The sequence below is a fragment of the Aptenodytes forsteri genome, unplaced genomic scaffold (genome assembly GCF_000699145.1).
Source record: "Aptenodytes forsteri isolate BGI_AS27 unplaced genomic scaffold, ASM69914v1 Scaffold237, whole genome shotgun sequence".
NCBI classification, from domain to species: Eukaryota; Metazoa; Chordata; class Aves; order Sphenisciformes; family Spheniscidae; genus Aptenodytes; species Aptenodytes forsteri.
In genome coordinates this window covers 2,178,068-2,197,237 of record NW_008794451.1, presented here as the reverse complement: position 1 = coordinate 2,197,237, position 19,170 = coordinate 2,178,068, and the positions used below count along the sequence as shown (strand labels likewise).

Below are 19,170 nucleotides of genomic sequence, written 5' to 3'. Positions count from 1 at the left end.
GACATGATGCTCAAGTCTACACAACACTGTGGCACATCAGGTGCTATGTTGTTATTAAATGAGAATTTCATGGCCAGGTACAAAATACCCCATGTGAAAAACAAAGAGAGATTCACCCCTACCTCCCTTTTATCAAAGTGGGATATGTTTTCACCAGAAAATCTGAAATATTTCTGTGGGTCAGATCTTGAAGAATTTCTGTGCTGTGCTGCACTCTCTGGAAAGAAAAGAAAACATAAGCAATCACAGTAAACTTTACAGTCTCTAAAGCTATTAAGTAAGTGTTTGTCAGGAAAACAGCAAAAGTACCTTTGGTTCAGAGGAATTGCTCAGGTTCAGAGTATCACTGAAATGAGAGTGGGCGTGCTGGTTTTGGCTGGGATAGAGTTAATGTTCTTCACAGCAGCTGGTATGGGGCTGTGTTTTGGATTTGTGCTGGAAACAGTGTTGATAACACAGGGATGTTTTCGTTCCTGCTGAGCAGTGCTGACACAGAGTCAAGGCCTTTTCTGCTCCTCACTCCACCCCATCCGCGAGCAGGCTGGGGGTGCACAAGGAGTTGGGAGGGGACACAGCCGGGACAGCTGACCCCAACTGACCCAAGGGATATCCCACACCATATGACGTCATGCTCAGCATGTAAAGCTGGGGGAAGAAGGAGGAAGGGGGGGACGTTCGGAGAGATGGCGTTTGTCTTCCCAAGTCACCGTTACGTGTGATGGAGCCCTGCTTTCCTGGAGATGGCTGAACACCTGCCTAGCCATGGGAAGGAGTGAAGGAATTCCTTGTTTTGCTTTGCTCGCGTGCGTGGCTTTTGCTTTGCCTATTAAACTGTCTTTATCTCAACCCACGAGTTTCCTCACTTTTACCCTTCCGATCCTCTCTCCCATCCCACCAGGGGGGAGTGAGTGGCTTAGTTGCCAGCTGGGGTTAAACCACGACACTGGGTCATTCATTTTCTAGCCCAAACATCTTTACTTTACTAAGATTTCAGAAGAAATCATGAAATCTCAGAAGTTTGCGATGCCTGACACAAAACAGTTGCACTTCACTCTGAAACTTGACCCGAGTTATTTGCAACAAAGGCCAGGGTTGCTCAAGGCTTTTTCTTCACTGTGAAAGAAGGAAGCTCTTCAAATAAATTGAGGTCCCAGTGATGATAAGGTAGTTTTCTATGATTTAGCAAGTTGAAGTAAAAATTAATATGAAAACTTCACCTTCACTAGCGTGTTAGATGGTTTGAACGAAATTTACTCTCTCTTTTTATAATTAAAATGATGCCACATGACGCCTTTGTGAGTCTTTTGCAAATACAGGGTCGCTGTGAAACACGACCTCAAACGTGCTGAGTTTATCCCGAGGTAGAATATACTTATAAAAGGTTCCTGGGTAGTTTCAGAGGGCAAAGCTTGCAACCTGAAACGACCTAGTAATGACCTAGAAAGTAAGTCCAATGAACTTTCCAGAAGTTCCTACATTTGTCCACAGAGAGGCAGTACCGGATGACAGAAGATACATTACAGATGTCTAGCTGATTCTAGACAATGCACAGGAAGACTGGTGGCATCCTCATAGTGCCTTCACTAAATGAGCTGTCTATGCTCAGACATACTTCACCATTATTTACATACTGTTGCTTCCCTGGACACTCAAATGTGAACTGTTTCTTCCTGACAAGTTATACAAAATTATCATATCCTGCAAAATTATCAGGATAATATTATAATAAATACATTTCCCTTAGAGGACTAGAATCCCCACAAACAAACAAACAAAATAATTTTGCATCCTACTTGGATTTGAAGTTTTAGACTAAATTTCCCTCTCAAATACACTAGCATGCAATTAGCAGAATTCAACTTTGGCTGCCCGTTGGACAGGGATTACTTGGAAATCAGAAATAACTTGGGATGCTGTGAATAAGGTCAGAATGTAACCTCTTTATTAATTTCTTTTTTTGCTTCATAGACAGGAATTCTACAGATATTTAAAACAACTTTGCTTTCTTGTTTTGTGAATAGTGATAGAGAAACCAAAGCAAGCTGAATCAGTATTTTTAAGAGATCGTGTCATGGATTTGGATTCAGAAATTGGTTAAGCTTGTGACATTAGTGTTAAAACTAGAATTATTTCAGTCATTTGACTAATGTGTGTAGCCTGGCAAACAGGAATATTAAAGCTGAATGGTATGCATGGTGAGACATTAAATTAGTGAGCTATTACTCTGAGAGTGGCTGCAGTTCTGTTTTCTTTAACTTGTTAGAAAAACATTTAGAAAATGTAAACGCTAACAGGCTATAATTTTCCTTTGCTCTTCAAAAGAGCAAGCACACTTTATAAAGGGCACTACTAAGATTATTCATTGATAGGAACAGGTGGGAATGTAGCTCTCATCTCTTCTCCATACAGCATCAGTGGTTATTAAATTACCCACCTTCATGCACATGCATACAAACGTTTGTTTTGCTAGCTTAGAACTTTCTTTCCAGAAATGGAACCAAAAGACATGTAAAAAAAGATTATTTGGGGTTGACTCAATATTAATTTCTCTATTTTTAATGAGGTGACCCCACTCCATGATTTTCAAAATCATGACATTTTTTCTTTCCTTCCTTTCTTCTTTTTCCCTCCTTCCCTTCTCTTCTTTAAGCAAAGGCAATTTTCTAAATAGAATTGTTCTTTGAGGCAAAAAAATTTAAGATTTTTTAAAAATTATTTGATAAATTGTTAAAATTTTTGTGATTTTCTTCTATATGAAAAGTTTCCAATTTGGATGAAAATAGTAATTAAATTTCATTTAAATGTGCAAGCTTTTCCAATACCTCTGAAACTGAATTCCAAATTCCAGCAATTCTTGCTCTTTTAAAAAAATGTACTCAATTCCTTCTATGTATATTGGCATGGCAAGGTACTTACACACTAATCCCTTTTCCAGCACTCGCCATGAAACTTTTCTACAAAGATTTATGGCACAGGGACACTACCTGTGGTGGCGGGAGGCCTCCTGCGCCTGCAGGGCATTCTGGCAGCATAGTGAGTTTCTTGTGAGCGCTGCACTTGCAGGAAGGTGAAGGATTCTCAGGGCTCCACTTTTGGCTCAGCAGGAGGCTGCTTAGGTTAGGATGAACAGCAGGTGTGTTCCAGGCAGTCGGCAGATTATTGCATGGGTAGTTCCTGTGTAGAGGAACAGACTCCTTAAGCTGTGCAGAGATACAGTTCATGAGAGCTCACAAATCCACAAAATCACAATGCTCTCAGCAGACATTCTCCTCTCAGCCCTTATCCTGTGACTTACGAATAATAAGAACATTTTAGAGTACCTGGTAAACATGAATAAATACAATCTCCCCCCACATCTCTGCCAAGTTTACTGTCTTCAGCTTGCAGACAGGACACTGAAGGAACAAGGGGACTGTGTTTGACCCATTAGTACACACAAAATCTGCAGAGGACACATATCTTTGCGAAGGAACTATCCTTTTCCTTGTTCATGCAGTATCATTTCTCTCTTTATTTTCTAAAGTTTCCTCTTTGTTCCTGCTGTACCAGGCAAAGGAGAGGAAGGGAAAGAGAGAGGAGAGGGCAGGCAGAAGAATCAAGTTGCTGGATATCACGACTGGGAGAGAGGCAGGAGAAAAGGAACAAATGGCAAAGCATAGCATGCCAGTGACAAATGCTTCCAAAGCAGGACTCACAGACAGGGTAAGTGGGTAGGACGACAAATGTTAAAGTAAGGGCTCTACTAACGTTGTCCTCCAGAGTGAGAATAGCTTCAAATCATAGAGACTGTCCTATTGCTACTTCACAATCTGAGCAATTGCTGAAGCTATTGCTTTCAAACACACTAGTGGGAACAGGAGGAACCTGAGGGGACTCACACGTGGAAAGTACCAGGGAAGCTGTGAAGATTTGGGTCTGAGCCCACTGGCCTACTGACATACATTTCAAGGTTGCTTAATTCTCAATACAAGGCTACATAAGCTGGCTTCCAGCTAGTCACATTGAGCACTGTGAATCATTCTTAATCCCATGGCATTGTTGTCTTGCTGTTTGTTTGTTACTTTTGACCCAATATTAGATATTATTGCCAACAATATATCTGAAGCATTTGCTCTATTGAAAAGTCAAGCCAATTCATTCTTGTTTCACTACTCAAGTTCCGCTAGTAATACCCTGCTAGAATCTCGTTCAAGGGAGATTAGCTAGCAACTTACGGAAGAGGCCGATTCTTCAAGCAGCGATTTCCAAATCCTGGTTTATTCAAGAAAGCATCAGTGAGGGAGACCATCTGCTCACTGCCAGGACGCTCATTGCTAAGGGAATAAGATAGGACTTTCTCTATAAAATTTTTTGCAAACTATTGTACTGGAATACACATAGCAACTGGTGAAGGACAGCCATATGGCAGAACCAACTGCCCCCCTCCAAATGCTGATAATTCAATTATTTTAGTTATTTATGCAAAACCCCAGAACCTTCCAAGATAGTTAACAGACTAAAGCAATGGTCCTTTTCTCCTAATATTAAAGCATGACTTCTGACATCGTCCTATTACAATATTCTCCAAAAAGGTTTGAATCCACATTTCTACCCTCTCAGCCCTGTTAGACTCAGCAATCAGAAGATGAAAAACATATCCTGCATTTTCATTTGCTGAGGCCAAAGAGACAATGCTGCTAATAGTGAAGTGTCTGCAACTAACAACCTAATAACATTAGACTACAGAATATTGCTAGTGCCAAGTGTTATACAGGTATGAATATCAAACTCTGCTCCATACACTACCATGTGTAAATTAAATTAAAATTTCATGTGAATTTTCAGCATGAAACTCAAGGAAAGTGCTTCAAAATTATTGCCTTCAGTTTTGCTGCTTTCTGCTAGTTGCAATCTAGTCTAGGACTTAAACATTGTTTATAAATTTCCTCTGCATTGCACATGTTTTGACTTGGTGCAAGTTCAGCTTTGGAATACGTGGAAGTGAAGGTGAAACAAGTGTTCAGGAGAGCACAGAGGAATTGTGCAGTGACCTGGAGAGAAAAGAACTGAAGCTTTTATGAAGAATGAAAGGAGACAAAGTGCTAGTAGACATTAAAAAAAAAAAAAAAAACAAACCCCGCCGAAAATACGTGGAAGTGAAGGTGAAACAAGTGTTCAGGAGAGCACAGAGGAATTGTGCAGTGATGGAGAGAAAAAAGAACTGAAGCTTTTATGAAGAATGAAAAAAAAAAAAAAAAAAAAAAATCAGACCCAGCCAAAGGATACTGTGTGGGAAGAAACTGCTCAGCAGCAGCATTAATAAAACCTAAGAGTCTCTGCTCTCATCTTGTTTCCATAACTTTACCCAAATACTGTACTAACTATAAATAAATCTACCACAGGTCAGCAGATAGGCTTGAATCTCATTGTTCTCTAAGATTATGAATATAAGAGTAGTTCAATGGTATATCAGAAACGCTCAGTTTTCTTACTGTCCTGGATCTCCTGTTAGGCAGGATATGTAACATTCTAAGTGTTGAGGTCATGAATTCAGTAGGAAGAGGAAAGTACCAAAGATAGCAAGATATTTGAAGGACTATTGGTTAGACATACTAGCAGCTGTATTCTCCACTTGCACCAATTTCATGCTATTTCAAATCTGCTGATTCCAGTGGAGTTATTCCTTTTTTATACCACACAGTGAGAAAAGCCCAGTAAGACAGGGGCCCATGATCCTAAACACTAGGGAGAAAAGGGTGTATATACGACAGATGTACTTTTACTCAGTGATTCCTCTTACCTGAAGAAAGTAAACTGTTGTCCATAGATCCAAGGGTGTAAGGTTAAGGCGGGATATTCTCCAAACGGAGGAATAATGACTGCAAGTATTAAAGACAGCAACACAAAACTAGCAGGGAGAACAATCTGCAGGGAATATGAAAATATCACACTAGGTTATTAGATGTATGTTGTGGAGTGACACTGTACACACCTCATAATATATATAAACAAAGGAGGGACAGCAGGAGCACACAGATCAGATCTGGTTTAGCTCCTGAACACCAACAATTTAATTTCCAATGCTTTCAGTTAAGATTCTGGTTGTCACAGGACTGTATTATGTTAAAAATAAAATTCTGGGCTAGCCGTGATTGAATCATGAACTTGGTGCGGTTGATAGACTCTAGGCAGAAAGAATGAGAGGCAGAAGACTTGGAATCGTAATTAGAACAGTTAGGGACACTGTTACCCATTTGCAGCACCTCTGTTGCTTTGTATAGAGACACTGCTGGGAAAGACAGCGTTGTGAATGTTGGGGAAAAGAGTCAAGAACAGCAAAAGTAAGTCAACACCTGAGCTAGGAAGTCCTTGTGGCTGCGGGAGGAATGGTGGAACCGTTTGATGAGCAGTGCTTTGATCTGCTGATGTACAAGCTGAAAACCTTTATACTGTCGGGACCCTTTGCCTTCATCTTGATCTCCTGCTATGCCTACCGGCATTCGAGAAGTGTCATTAGTTTTCAGTGCAGTTTGTTCAGCTAGCTTGTTCTCAGTAGAAGTTTTGCCAAGAGTAGAACCATTTTCTTGAGTGTCTCCTAGGTTAAGATGAAAAGGGGCAGAGAAGACACTTTATCCTCCATACATGAAGGTAGCACAAACATTTTAATCAGCTCCAGATTTTACCAACTGTATATATCACATCACCAGATTGCTTTAATTACAACTGTTGCACTGTGGCTGTATCTAATGGCATCATATAGGTTAACACTCCTCTTACTCAGCAGGATGAACAGGCTAATCATGTATGTAGTTTACGGACTAATGGTCAGCAAAGTACTTTTTATAAAACTACTAAAGCCATTGACATCTGGGGGCTTGGCACTCCACTTTTATTTACATAGTTAAGAACCTCATCCAATCTAAATAAAAGTCTTTCTGCTGACTTCATCTTGTTTCTCAGATATCATGTCGGGCCCTAAAAACAGATATTTGCTGACCAAATTCATTTTGGCAAGAACACCATACAAAGACTGAAAGTTCTGAGGCTCTTCTTTACTTGGCATTCAGAATAGAGAACAGTCCCAAGAAAAGTTTATCAAATACTGATTCGTGGATCTATACCTGCTTTTTGCATTCCAAGATCAGCTTCTGCTGTGACCTTTAGGAAAACCTGCCATAGACAAATACATCTCCCGGTTAGGAATAGAACAGGTACAATAACTTGACCTCTGGAACACTATACGTCTTCCTTCAATGTAACAGAAAAAAATTTAGATACCTTTTCAGTACTCCTGCTTATTACACAGTCAGAGGTCTCTTACAAAATATCTCAGACAATAAAGAAAGGAACAAATGAAGATACAAAGAGAGATTTCAGGCTAATGAGTCATGTTCCACAAGGCTAACATGAATTAAGGCTTGGATCCTTTCTCTACACCCATCCCAAAGACTTTCTGAGTGTGCCACAGCATACGTGACTAGGTTTTGAAGGGGTATTAGGAATTAATAAGGTTACATGTTTAAGAACAGGAACTGTCTCAGAAAACATTTTAGGGACTGATGGTAAGACCAGCAGATATTTTAATGTTTGTTACCTCTTCAAGTGGTGTGTCTGAAACTCCAAAACTGCTGAGTCCAAGGTCATCCAATGTTTCCTCCAGTTCTCTGAAGAGACTGGCATAAGATCGCTGCTTAAAGTGTTTATTGGGCAAAAGGTAAATGAGTTCCTGACCAATGCTTTCAATTAATTTTGCTTCTGGGATGTGATGATGAATTACTTCTGCTAGCTCATTCAGATCTCCTGTGAAAAGTCAAAACAGTGTTCAAAGAACGAACATTTAACCATGCTAAGCATGATTTCAAAAGCTGTTGTTTGCACTATACAAAAGGGGACTGCTCTATTACATAACTCAGAGATATCTCAGTTAATTCTGTACTAGACTAGGCTATGTTGCTAATTATGGTCTGGAACTATGTAGCAGGAAGCTATTTCAGGTCTGTTAATAAAGCACAACAAAATCTTCAGGAATATCTACTTAAGTTCTTCTCTTATGTCGAAAAGCCAAAACAACTTTTTCTGAGAAAGCCGGTTTTGTTAGCTATGCTTCAGTTTTCATTAACAAATTACACATTTTGGTGCAGAGTAGTTCAAAACTCAGCCTATACTTCTAAAGCACACAAACTTCCAGCTCATCATCTGTACCTGAGACCACATATACATCAAAAAGGGGCAACGGTAAGCAAAACCACAAAGAAACCTTATCAAATTCATGTTACAATACAGTACAGATGTTAGGCACAAGTACTGAAGAAGTGGGCCTCAGCAGCATTGATCTGTAAGATGAGATTGCAGCATAACAGGAGACATAGCTATGTGCTGGAATGCTGAATCATCCCACTTCTTACCATCCAGTTCCTGCTCTGGAGCTCCTTCTTTGTCCCTCTGTGCACAGCTGGAGCAGGAGCAGGAGCACTGAGATCCACAGCTACAAAGTGACTAGCATAGACAAGCAACAGATACAAAGATGAAAGTGCTTCAGATGCATGCAAAACAGGATGTAAGGGCTGTCAGCCTTTGAACAGCTTGAGTCAGTGAAAAAATGTCATAACTGGAGCAGCTTCAACATATTATACTGAAAGTCATCTGAGGACTGGATTAAGCAATGCCAAAAACATAAAACCACCTGCACAAAGCATATCTGCCAGTTCTAAATTGCATGCAAAATACCTGGGAAAATGCAATCAGCAGTGGCCATGAGTATACAGATCATGTTGCTACTAAGACTGAAAGCGCTACTAACAGCAGAAAGAATCCAGATCCCTACCTCTCAAGCTGTGCGAGGCTGGTTTAGGCATGGGTAAATGTAGACTATTCTGGTGTCTGAGCTAGTTACTAGACTACACCATGTTTACAACCACTGTGCTGCAAAAGCAAGCATCAGAAAGACCTGTATATGGACAAGGGCAAATTGGTTGGTAAAAGTTTAGACAGACTTAACTGACAGGAGTGAACTATAGACTGCTGAGGGCTTCATAGCCCCCTATTATTTTCACCTGTCTGGCTGAATATATATTTATAAAACCAGAAAAGATTTTTACAGAGACACTCACATATCCATATAATTTCATTGAGGTGTCATCAAATTTTCTCATTGCCTTCTTCATTTTGAAGTCAGTTCTGTACACAGCCTCAAGCAGCACTTAACTGCTTTCTACCTTGGTGCAATGCATGAATATGTGTAAGTATTTTTCAGATTACACGTGCAGGGAGGGAGCTACATACTTACTGTAGCCCTTCCAAGTCTGGTGTTTTTCATCTTGCGAACAAGAGTGAGATAGAAGCCAGACCCAAAGCAGTTCTTTAGGAATACAGGAGAGCCTGAGCAGAAGAGTTTCCCTTGGGATATGATGGCTACTCTGTCTCCAAGGATGTCTGCCTCATCCATGTGATGGGTTGAGAGGATGATGGTTCTGCCTAGAAGGAACAAGGAGGAATGTTCAAGGCACGGACTCTCTCTGGAACTCAAAAACGTGCTTAGTTTTTTGGCAATTAATGCAGGGTTTTCTCTGCACCAGAGACAGGTGCCAGGTTTGCCACATCCATAGGCATCTGTTCAAAGAATCTTGTTTGCTTATATTCATATCCCAATACTCATGACAGTTTACACAGCAGGCCCATGCTGCATCTATGACAGGTTTAAAAAGGAAAAAAAAACAAAGCCAAAACAATTTCCACTCTCAAACCTGTTACCTGAGCGATACTTCAGCAGAAGATCCCAGATAGATCGCCTGGAATACGGATCAACTCCAGAAGTGGGCTCATCCAAGACTACCACCTTTGCTTCACCCACAAAAGCAATGGCAACAGACAGTTTCCTTTGCATTCCACCTACCAGAGGACAGACACATCCAGGAGTCTGAGAGGAGTTACATAAGTGGCAGGGATGTAATTAACACTGCTTTTCAGTGCGGAGACAAACTGATACAAGTAAAACAAAACCCATCCTCAGACAAATATTTCTGCAAAGTTAAATCAATAGTCACATTTTTCTTCTGAAGTTCAGAACAGCTTGTTCAAAATTATTTTTTTAAATATATTTTTCATCTACATGTTGCATTTTCTGCTTCTTGCCAGAAGCAAAAGCAGGAAGATATGAGATTTTCACGTTCTCATGTGAAACTAGCCAACTTTTATAATTGCAATCAGGACAAAGTAGTATAAGAACACCTGGCTGCTTATTCAAATCAGCTTTTGAATCTGAAAGTAAAATGTGTTCAAATACACTATGTGCATTTGTACCTTTAGAATGAAAGAAATTACTCCTACCAAATAATACAGTATTATATAGTACTGACCCAAGCAGTGGAGCAGCATGATAGTACAATATTTCATTGCCTTGAAATAATGGAATATTGTATTTTTTTTTCTTACATTGACAGGGTTTTTTTATATATACTCATTTAAAAATAACAGCTTTAAGTATATTTGAATTTGTTGTACATTTATAAGAAACAGAAGCTTTAGGGACAGGTTGTGCCAGCTTTACTGTTCGTACAGTCCCATTTACTCTTCAAGAGTGAAGGCCTCCCCAGTGCACAGTGATGTGTCAGAATATGGCCTCAAACATGCAATTCAACCAAAAATTGCCCAAAGACAAAGAAAAGGAAGCAGAAAAAATGTCTTAGAACAATCCTGTGGGCACCTGACAAATTCTGAGCCTCTTCATTCCTTTTATGGGTGAGGCCCATGTCTTCTAGCATTGTTTCCAGTTCTTGCTCAGCTTCATCCCTGGATCTCCCTTTCAGTTGAGAATAAAACAAGATGTGCTCTGCTACAGTAAGGCTGTGAAATCAGACAGAAAGGCACCAAGGCAATTTAAATGAATAAGCAGATTTTTTCCCAAGCAGCAATAAATTTACTCTAGCTTTATCTCGCTAAAGGAAGAGGGGCTGCTTTGCCCTAAATCTGGATCACAGATCTACTTTGGGAGAAGTGCCTCTGAGATATATCTACTGCCAGCACAGTAAGAGAAACAACACAGGTTTTGGGGATGTGGCAAGTATGCAGACTGGGACCCTTATTCTTAAACCTAGTATGGAATGATACTTACTGATTGAATAAGATGTTGTACTGAGGGCACATGCCTAATCTGTGCCGAATGGAGTCCATGTGAGTCTGAATATCCAGGCCGCCAATCAGCACAGTTCCAGAGGTGGGTGGGAAGAGGCCTGTCAGTATCGACCTGGGAAAATAAAATGAGGAAATTCCCCCTGTCCTATCTTTCTGTGCCAGATTAGGAAGATGCATTGCATGATTCCACTAGATGGAGCATGATGACTTCTTACTATGAGCCTTGATGAAACAACTCCAGTAAAAAGCATACATATAAATACTCATGCCCTGCTACAGTGAGAATCTTGTGGATCCACTAGTGTAATTTTTGATACACCTGTCTGTATGGTTCTGGCCTGCATTAAAAAAACCTGTTTCAGTCAGCTACTCTGTTTCAGAGGAGTTTGTTCAGCATGTTACATCACCCCTATGTACAAACGGGTCTAAAATGAAGCTCACTAGGACCAAGATAGAGAGTAATGTTTTGAGGTCTCCAGCCATGCTGACTCATGCCGTACACCTTTATTTTCTGTAAAATAGAAGGGGGCCAAATGTTATGTTGCAAATAGGTAGAACCCATTACTAGACTGGGATGAATAATGGACTTTTCAGTTCTGAAAATTTCAAAGCAATAAAAATTTTTGTTTTTATCAGAAGAATAGAAAAACAAATTTTCAAAACATTTCAGCAGATTAGAATGCTTTTATTTTGGGTCAAACACATTTCTCGCTGAACAATTAAAAGAATTAAAAGGCAATTTAAAGTTCATTTGAAATAAAAGTCTTTTTTAATTAAAAAACCTAAAGTGTTCTGATGGGAAACATCATCTGAAACTGAAACACTTCAGTTCTTTCAACATTTGGTGAACTTGTCACAGACTCGTGAAATGTTTTCTTCACCAATTAATCCTATTTTGCCAAATAAAGTTCTGTATAAATAAAATTAAACATTTCTAAAGTCCAGCTTCCTAAGACGCTAGGGTTCTAGGACTAGAGGAACGTTTTGATCCGGACACGGATCTTACATTTATGTAACCATTTTGTCTAAAGAGGGCCTATATTTTATACTCCTTTGCACACAGACCAAAAAACGTGACTGACTTGAAGCCAGTTAGACAGAGAAACCAAGAACACGTGGAGTGTGGTGGCTTTCAAATCTTCAGCTCTTTCAGCCAGAAGATCCTTCTCCCTCTTCCCCTATCGGGAGTTTGGCCATGGGAAATGGATTCTGGGGAAGAGAATTGCTTCCTTCTCTCTAGACTTTCACTTGTTTGTGTCATGCATTGCCTCTGTCCCAGGGCTTTAGCTAATCCAGGATATCTTCTCTTTGCCTAGGGGCAGCATTTCCCTGTCTGGAAAAAGCTCGATGTTTTGCATCAAGCGAGCTGCAGAGGTGGTAGAGGGACAAGGGAAGAGTGAAAAGAGAAGACTGCTCCTCAGGACAGAGCAATAGAACACTGCCCTGGATTTGCTTCTTCTAAAATACAGACTTACATGGTGGTTGTCTTTCCTGCTCCGTTGTGACCAAGGAAGGCTGTGATCTGGCCCTCATAAAAAGTAATATTCATCCCATCTACTGCTGGCTTGGGCCTGTTCGCAAAAATCTTCACCAGGTTCTGAATGCATACTCCTGGAATCAATCCTGTTGGCTCAGGCTCAAAGAAGGTATTTACTTGAAAGGCAAGAAATCAAGAATGAAAAAAGAATAAAAGCACATGTTTTAATCCCAGTTTTGAGGATGACACATCAGGAAGTGCAGAAGCAACAGCACATACCCAGTAAAATACAGCATCATGTGCCAGGGCCAGATTCTCCAGTCACACCAGTACCAAACTGAGGCAAGATTTCTAACTGCAGTGCAATTTAATTAGATTCACCCACACATCAATGACAGGAGCAGCGGAGCCCAGAATTGTAATGGTCTGTGGAGAGGTAACCCATTGGATCAGGTGAAGCTGAACATGCTTTCTGTTTTCATTGTGTAGCAGGAAGATTGTTTGGGATTGTTGTCTGTAGATACTTAGACAGGCTGAGAGATTACATTAAACAAACAGCAGGTTGCCTTTCTAGCCAGGCTGAAATCTGCCATTCAAATCATCTGCCCAGCTGTGCATTCTTTTACCATGATGCTTTAAAAAAACCCCAACATTTGCCTTTAATCCTGGTAGGTGAAATTTACCCCCTTGCTGAGGCCAGCTCAAGACTTAGGCAGTACCTAATATGAGCACTACATGGGATGGCTTTCTCTCAGGATTAAAAATGCATTATTGTAAATAGCACCATCAGGATGTTTTATTGCATCAACTTCTAGACAAAACAAACTTCCTTTGAAGTAAATTAAGCCCTTGGGCAATGTGAATTATAGGAGTTGAGAAATTTAAACTAAAGACCCTGTCCACTTTTGTTTACACAGAATGCTTAAGGCTTTGTAGGGAGGCTTGTTTTGCAATTACAGTTTACTGAAATTGTTCAGTACCCAGCAGGCCTATGTGGAGAGCAGCCAATGCCATCTGGGTGAAATGAGCCCCACCTCCATCAGTGGCTTGTATGACTGTCATTATAAACAATACTCAGGAAAATTCCCAAATATGTTGTACATGAGAGCTGTGCATACTACAGAGCAGCTGAAATAATTAATCTCGAATGGGTAGCTTTATTTTAAATAAAATTATGTTTATGACAAACTTTTTTTTCGCTTTGTGAAGGAATCTAGGTTTCCTTTTACCTTACTGGGCCAAATACAAGCATCCCTGTGTTTACAAAAGTTCACGTGGAGTCCGGCTAGATAGTTCTGCATATATTGGCAATTGAGGTACCATCCTTGGTTTTATATGTATCATGAGCAAATTCATATTTGCCTGCAAGACTCACTGACAAGTTCTGAGGCAAATTCTCTGATGATCTCCCCCAGTATCTGCTTTGCATCACCTGAAGGACACTGGTGGAGGGTTGAGCTCCCTTTTTTTGCGATTCATATTTCTCCATTCTGATCCTATTCCCTCAGTGCAGTTCTGGGCCATTTAGGTCTTTCTTCAGAGGTGGCAGCATTTGTGGGGGATGTGGATGGAGCTTTGGTGAAAGCTCTGCTTAAAACGTATCAAGCAATTAGGACAGATTTATAGTGTGTCTGCCCTGCTCTGCTAACCTGTGCTAGTATTGGACTGCACTAGAGTTAAGCCATTAGAACTATTCTCCATTTCTTAACCCATTACTCTTACATGAAGCACTAGCTCTTACATGAAGCCATTTTGGAAACTGTGTTCTTGAACCATACCAGGTCTGCTCTTGGCTTCTCTACATGTCTCTCAGTTCCTGTGTGGATGGCTGAAAGGGAAGGCAGGCTTTTTTGTGCAGTGACAGGCAAAGCCCTTCCTCTGTGGCCAGCTGGAACCTGGGAGCTGACGAGTACAGCACCACAAAGATAAGGCAGTACTAGGAGAAGATTGGCTGAAATAACCTTTGCCCTCTGCCTGTCTTTTTTCTTTTGAAGTCCTGTCCTGTTTCCATTCACCCTGAATGCATGTTTTCAGTGCCTACGTGAGGAGCTCTGATGACCCCACTTTTATCTCTAGCTTTTCAGGAGAGTCAGAGTGGGCCCAGAGCTGTCTGTAACAGTTACTTTTGCTACAGAATCCACATGCATTCCTCTGAGCATCACATACAGAAAACTCCTCTGGCTCCCCACAAAAGAAGACATTGGGACTTGAAAACAAGGCAGGTCATTCAGGAATTCTTAGGTGGTGGCTAATGTCAGCATCAGAAAAGGCTGCAGGCAGACACACAGAGCACTTCAGATAAATCCCTTTGAAACCAGCCTTTCCCTGCAGATGTAAGACACACTAAAGATAGGAGGATGTTTTATTGCATCAACTTCTAGACAAAACAAACTTCCTTTGAAGTAAATTAAGCCCTTGGGCAATGTGAATTATAGGAGTTGAGAAATTTAAACTAAAGACCCTGTCCACTTTTGTTTACACAGAATGCTTAAGGCTTTGTAGGGAGGCTTGTTTTGCAATTACAGTTTACTGAAATTGTTCAGTACCCAGCAGGCCTATGTGGAGAGCAGCCAATGCCATCTGGGTGAAATGAGCCCCACCTCCATCAGTGGCTTGTATGACTGTCATTATAAACAATACTCAGGAAAATTCCCAAATATGTTGTACATGAGAGCTGTGCATACTACAGAGCAGCTGAAATAATTAATCTAGAATGGGTAGCTTTATTTTAAATAAAATTATGTTTATGACAAACTTTTTTTTCGCTTTGTGAAGGAATCTAGGTTTCCTTTTACCTTACTGGGCCAAATACAAGCATCCCTGTGTTTACAAAAGTTCACGTGGAGTCCGGCTAGATAGTTCTGCATATATTGGCAATTGAGGTACCATCCTTGGTTTTATATGTATCATGAGCAAATTCATATTTGCCTGCAAGACTCACTGACAAGTTCTGAGGCAAATTCTCTGATGATCTCCCCCAGTATCTGCTTTGCATCACCTGAAGGACACTGGTGGAGGGTTGAGCTCCCTTTTTTTGCGATTCATATTTCTCCATTCTGATCCTATTCCCTCAGTGCAGTTCTGGGCCATTTAGGTCTTTCTTCAGAGGTGGCAGCATTTGTGGGGGATGTGGATGGAGCTTTGGTGAAAGCTCTGCTTAAAACGTATCAAGCAATTAGGACAGATTTATAGTGTGTCTGCCCTGCTCTGCTAACCTGTGCTAGTATTGGACTGCACTAGAGTTAAGCCATTAGAACTATTCTCCATTTCTTAACCCATTACTCTTACATGAAGCACTAGCTCTTACATGAAGCCATTTTGGAAACTGTGTTCTTGAACCATACCAGGTCTGCTCTTGGCTTCTCTACATGTCTCTCAGTTCCTGTGTGGATGGCTGAAAGGGAAGGCAGGCTTTTTTGTGCAGTGACAGGCAAAGCCCTTCCTCTGTGGCCAGCTGGAACCTGGGAGCTGACGAGTACAGCACCACAAAGATAAGGCAGTACTAGGAGAAGATTGGCTGAAATAACCTTTGCCCTCTGCCTGTCTTTTTTCTTTTGAAGTCCTGTCCTGTTTCCATTCACCCTGAATGCATGTTTTCAGTGCCTACGTGAGGAGCTCTGATGACCCCACTTTTATCTCTAGCTTTTCAGGAGAGTCAGAGTGGGCCCAGAGCTGTCTGTAACAGTTACTTTTGCTACAGAATCCACATGCATTCCTCTGAGCATCACATACAGAAAACTCCTCTGGCTCCCCACAAAAGAAGACATTGGGACTTGAAAACAAGGCAGGTCATTCAGGAATTCTTGGCTAATGGCTAATGTCAGCATCAGAAAAGGCTGCAGGCAGACACACAGAGCACTTCTCCTTTTGAAACCAGCCTTTCCCTACAGATGTAAGACACACTAAAGATAGCCCAAAAAAAAAAAAAAAGGGGGCGGGGGGACTAGGAGGGAAGAACATTCCTCTCAAGCTAAGTATTTTTATTGAAGTCATGACTCTGTTTAATTCTAAGAAGTCAATGTATGTGTCTCTGAGGCTTCCCTCAGCGTGAACATAACTTGCTATAGAAACAGCCTGCATTTGCATGATAAAAAACAAGTTACAGAGCTCTTCTGGAAGGCAGCTGTCTTATGCGTGGTGGCTAAAATATTCTAAGGGTTGTGAATGTAGAGGAATCAGTAAGAGGGTAGCTGGGAGAGTCAGTGCCTCTCCTGAGCTTAGCTCTGGCAGTTGCATGCTGTCCTCTGTAGCACACTGGGCTCTTGTAGTTTGACTCCAATCAATCCAACCTCTAGTTTGTTATGAAGTACAATGAGTATAGTATCTCAGTACTGAGGTTGCTGTCTCTCCTTACTATTAATTTCATCTTTGTCCTGGACATCTGTCTTAGGCTTCTCCTGCTCGTCGGGTTCTTTTTCTCGTTTGTGTTTACATTTTTTGTTTTTACCATCCTTCTCCCCCTCATTGTCACTCTTTTCTTCTGGCTTTTCAGGTTCTTCAGGTTTCTTTGTTCTGCTTTCATTTTTTCCCCCTTCCACGGCCTTCTGATCCACACAGCCTTCTGACTCTGGACTTTTTTCTATATAAACCAAAAGTAACCAACATTTAATTAACCAAAGTTTAATTTCCTCTTATCTCTAGGGGTGTTTTGAGGAAAAGGAGGTAGTCCTAAGCCTTGAGCTCTCCAAGAGCATTAATCATCCATGCTTTACTCAGGTTAGGAACACAACACTCAAAGCCATCTAGCTTAACATCTGCTTCACAGTGTCAGGAACAGATATTTAAGGAAGATGACTGACAATTTTGCAATTATAGACTCAGAGTAGAAGATCCTGACTAATATTAGGTACATGCTTTATATTTTGTCCGTGGAGCTCTAAGACCAAATTCTTCATCACATGAAGAGAAAGGCCATACAAACATTTCCCAGACTTACAGGAAGTGAGAGGAAGAAAAATAAAATAAAAAGGTTAAATGGAAAGCAAATTGCTACTTAGATTAAGAGACTAGCTCCAGGCCGGAGTGAATGAATTGGTGTCAACTTTTGTACAAGAATTTCTGGCTTTCCAATTCAGTCTTAGACCTTGCTGCCACAAAGGAAAACAGTCAGATAAAATCACTAATGGGGACAGGCTTGCAGCAGGAAGAACAGTGATGTAAGAAGAGGGAGCCCCTGAAGGAACTGTTTACATAACACAAATTCAAGCTGGCAGCCTAGAGTGCAACTAGCACAACTGTAATTTATCAGATGGCCTAGGACTTAATTTTGTTGTGAAATTTCACCATAACTTTCTGCTAAGAAATTTTAGCCCATAAAACTGTATAAAATTACCTGGTGCACAAATAGCAACATAAACAAGTTCACCACGTCACCTAAAATGGCAAAGTGGGAGATACAAAAGTGCACTGATAGAAATAAATTTTAAAAGTACCAAGATAATTTACCAGTTTAGCTTCATTTTCAGCTGTGCATTTATGTTATCTGACATTTTCTTATCCAGTTTTCTTCCCAACACATTAACCAGTTATGATAAATTAAGAAAATGCTTAGTATTACCCTTGAAGGAAAGATATGAGTTGAGAAAAGTTCTACAGTTGTTCATGTAAGCTGAGGCACCAAAGTGTCTTAGTTCTTCAAATAGGTAAGAATCACATGCCTCCTACAAAGGAATTAATCAGATGACCTTTCCAACTGTCCCTGCTTGAGAAAACCCAAGGCAATGTTTTGTAGAAGAGGGGATGAAATAAGTATCAGCACACTCAGGGTAGCTGAGATAATCATGAAATAATTTTGATCAGAAGAGACTTCCAAAGATCTCCAGTTCAATCCTCAAAACATAGGGCCAATTCAGATCACAGTGACTATCTCCAAAAATGGAGATTTCACAACCTTTCTGAGCAACCTGTTCCAGTGTTCTAACTACTTTCACAATAAATAATTTTTTTCTTATATTGAATCAGAATTCCTGTTCTCCAGCTTACATCTATTGCCTCTCATGCTTCCACTGGGCACATCTGAGAAGCCTAGCTCTATCTTAGCTTTCTCTCTTCAGGCTGAGGAGATCCAGATCCCTCAGCATCTCCTCGTATGTTATATGCTTCAGCTCCTAATCAACTTGGTGGCTCTTCACTGAGCTCCCTCCAGTAACTCTATGTCTTCCTTTTAATGAGGATCCCCAAACGGGACAACACAGTACTCCAGATGCAGTCTCACAAGTGCTGACTAGAAGGGAAGAATCACTTCCCTTGAAATGATGGCTATACTCTTGCTAATAAAGTTCAGGATGCATCTGGTCTTCTTGGCTACACAGGCACACTTGATGGCTCATGTTCAACATGTTGTCAATCAGACACTTTCTACAAAGCTGCCTGCCAGCCAGGTGGTGGCCAGTCTGTATTGTCCTGTGGAGTTATTCCATCCCAGTGTGCTGGTTTTGGCTGGGATAGAGTTAATGTTCTTCACAGCAGCTAGTGTGGGGCTGTGTTTTGGATTTGTGCTGGAAACAGCATTAATAACACAGGGATGTTTTCGTTACTGCTGAGCAGTGCTGACACAGAGTCAAGGCCTTTTCTGCTCCTCACCC

General features: G+C 40.7%; 1 protein-coding gene across 1 annotated transcript in view; it reads right to left on the bottom strand.

The window, feature by feature from the left end:
• Positions 1-19,170, bottom strand: part of ABCA4 (ATP binding cassette subfamily A member 4) — a 78,150-nt gene that overhangs the window by 17,472 nt on the left and 41,508 nt on the right. The window contains exons 18-31 of the mRNA XM_009290483.1: positions 17,058-17,153; positions 12,585-12,762; positions 11,090-11,221; positions 10,682-10,821; positions 9,730-9,867; positions 9,266-9,453; positions 8,385-8,475; positions 7,574-7,779; positions 7,101-7,149; positions 6,333-6,574; positions 5,780-5,904; positions 4,215-4,313; positions 2,985-3,174; positions 123-217 (exon numbers count right to left, since the gene is read on the bottom strand). Coding sequence (XP_009288758.1) covers positions 123-217; positions 2,985-3,174; positions 4,215-4,313; positions 5,780-5,904; positions 6,333-6,574; positions 7,101-7,149; positions 7,574-7,779; positions 8,385-8,475; positions 9,266-9,453; positions 9,730-9,867; positions 10,682-10,821; positions 11,090-11,221; positions 12,585-12,762; positions 17,058-17,153 — 1,969 coding nt within the window. The remainder of the gene's footprint in view (positions 1-122; positions 218-2,984; positions 3,175-4,214; positions 4,314-5,779; positions 5,905-6,332; positions 6,575-7,100; positions 7,150-7,573; positions 7,780-8,384; positions 8,476-9,265; positions 9,454-9,729; positions 9,868-10,681; positions 10,822-11,089; positions 11,222-12,584; positions 12,763-17,057; positions 17,154-19,170) is intronic.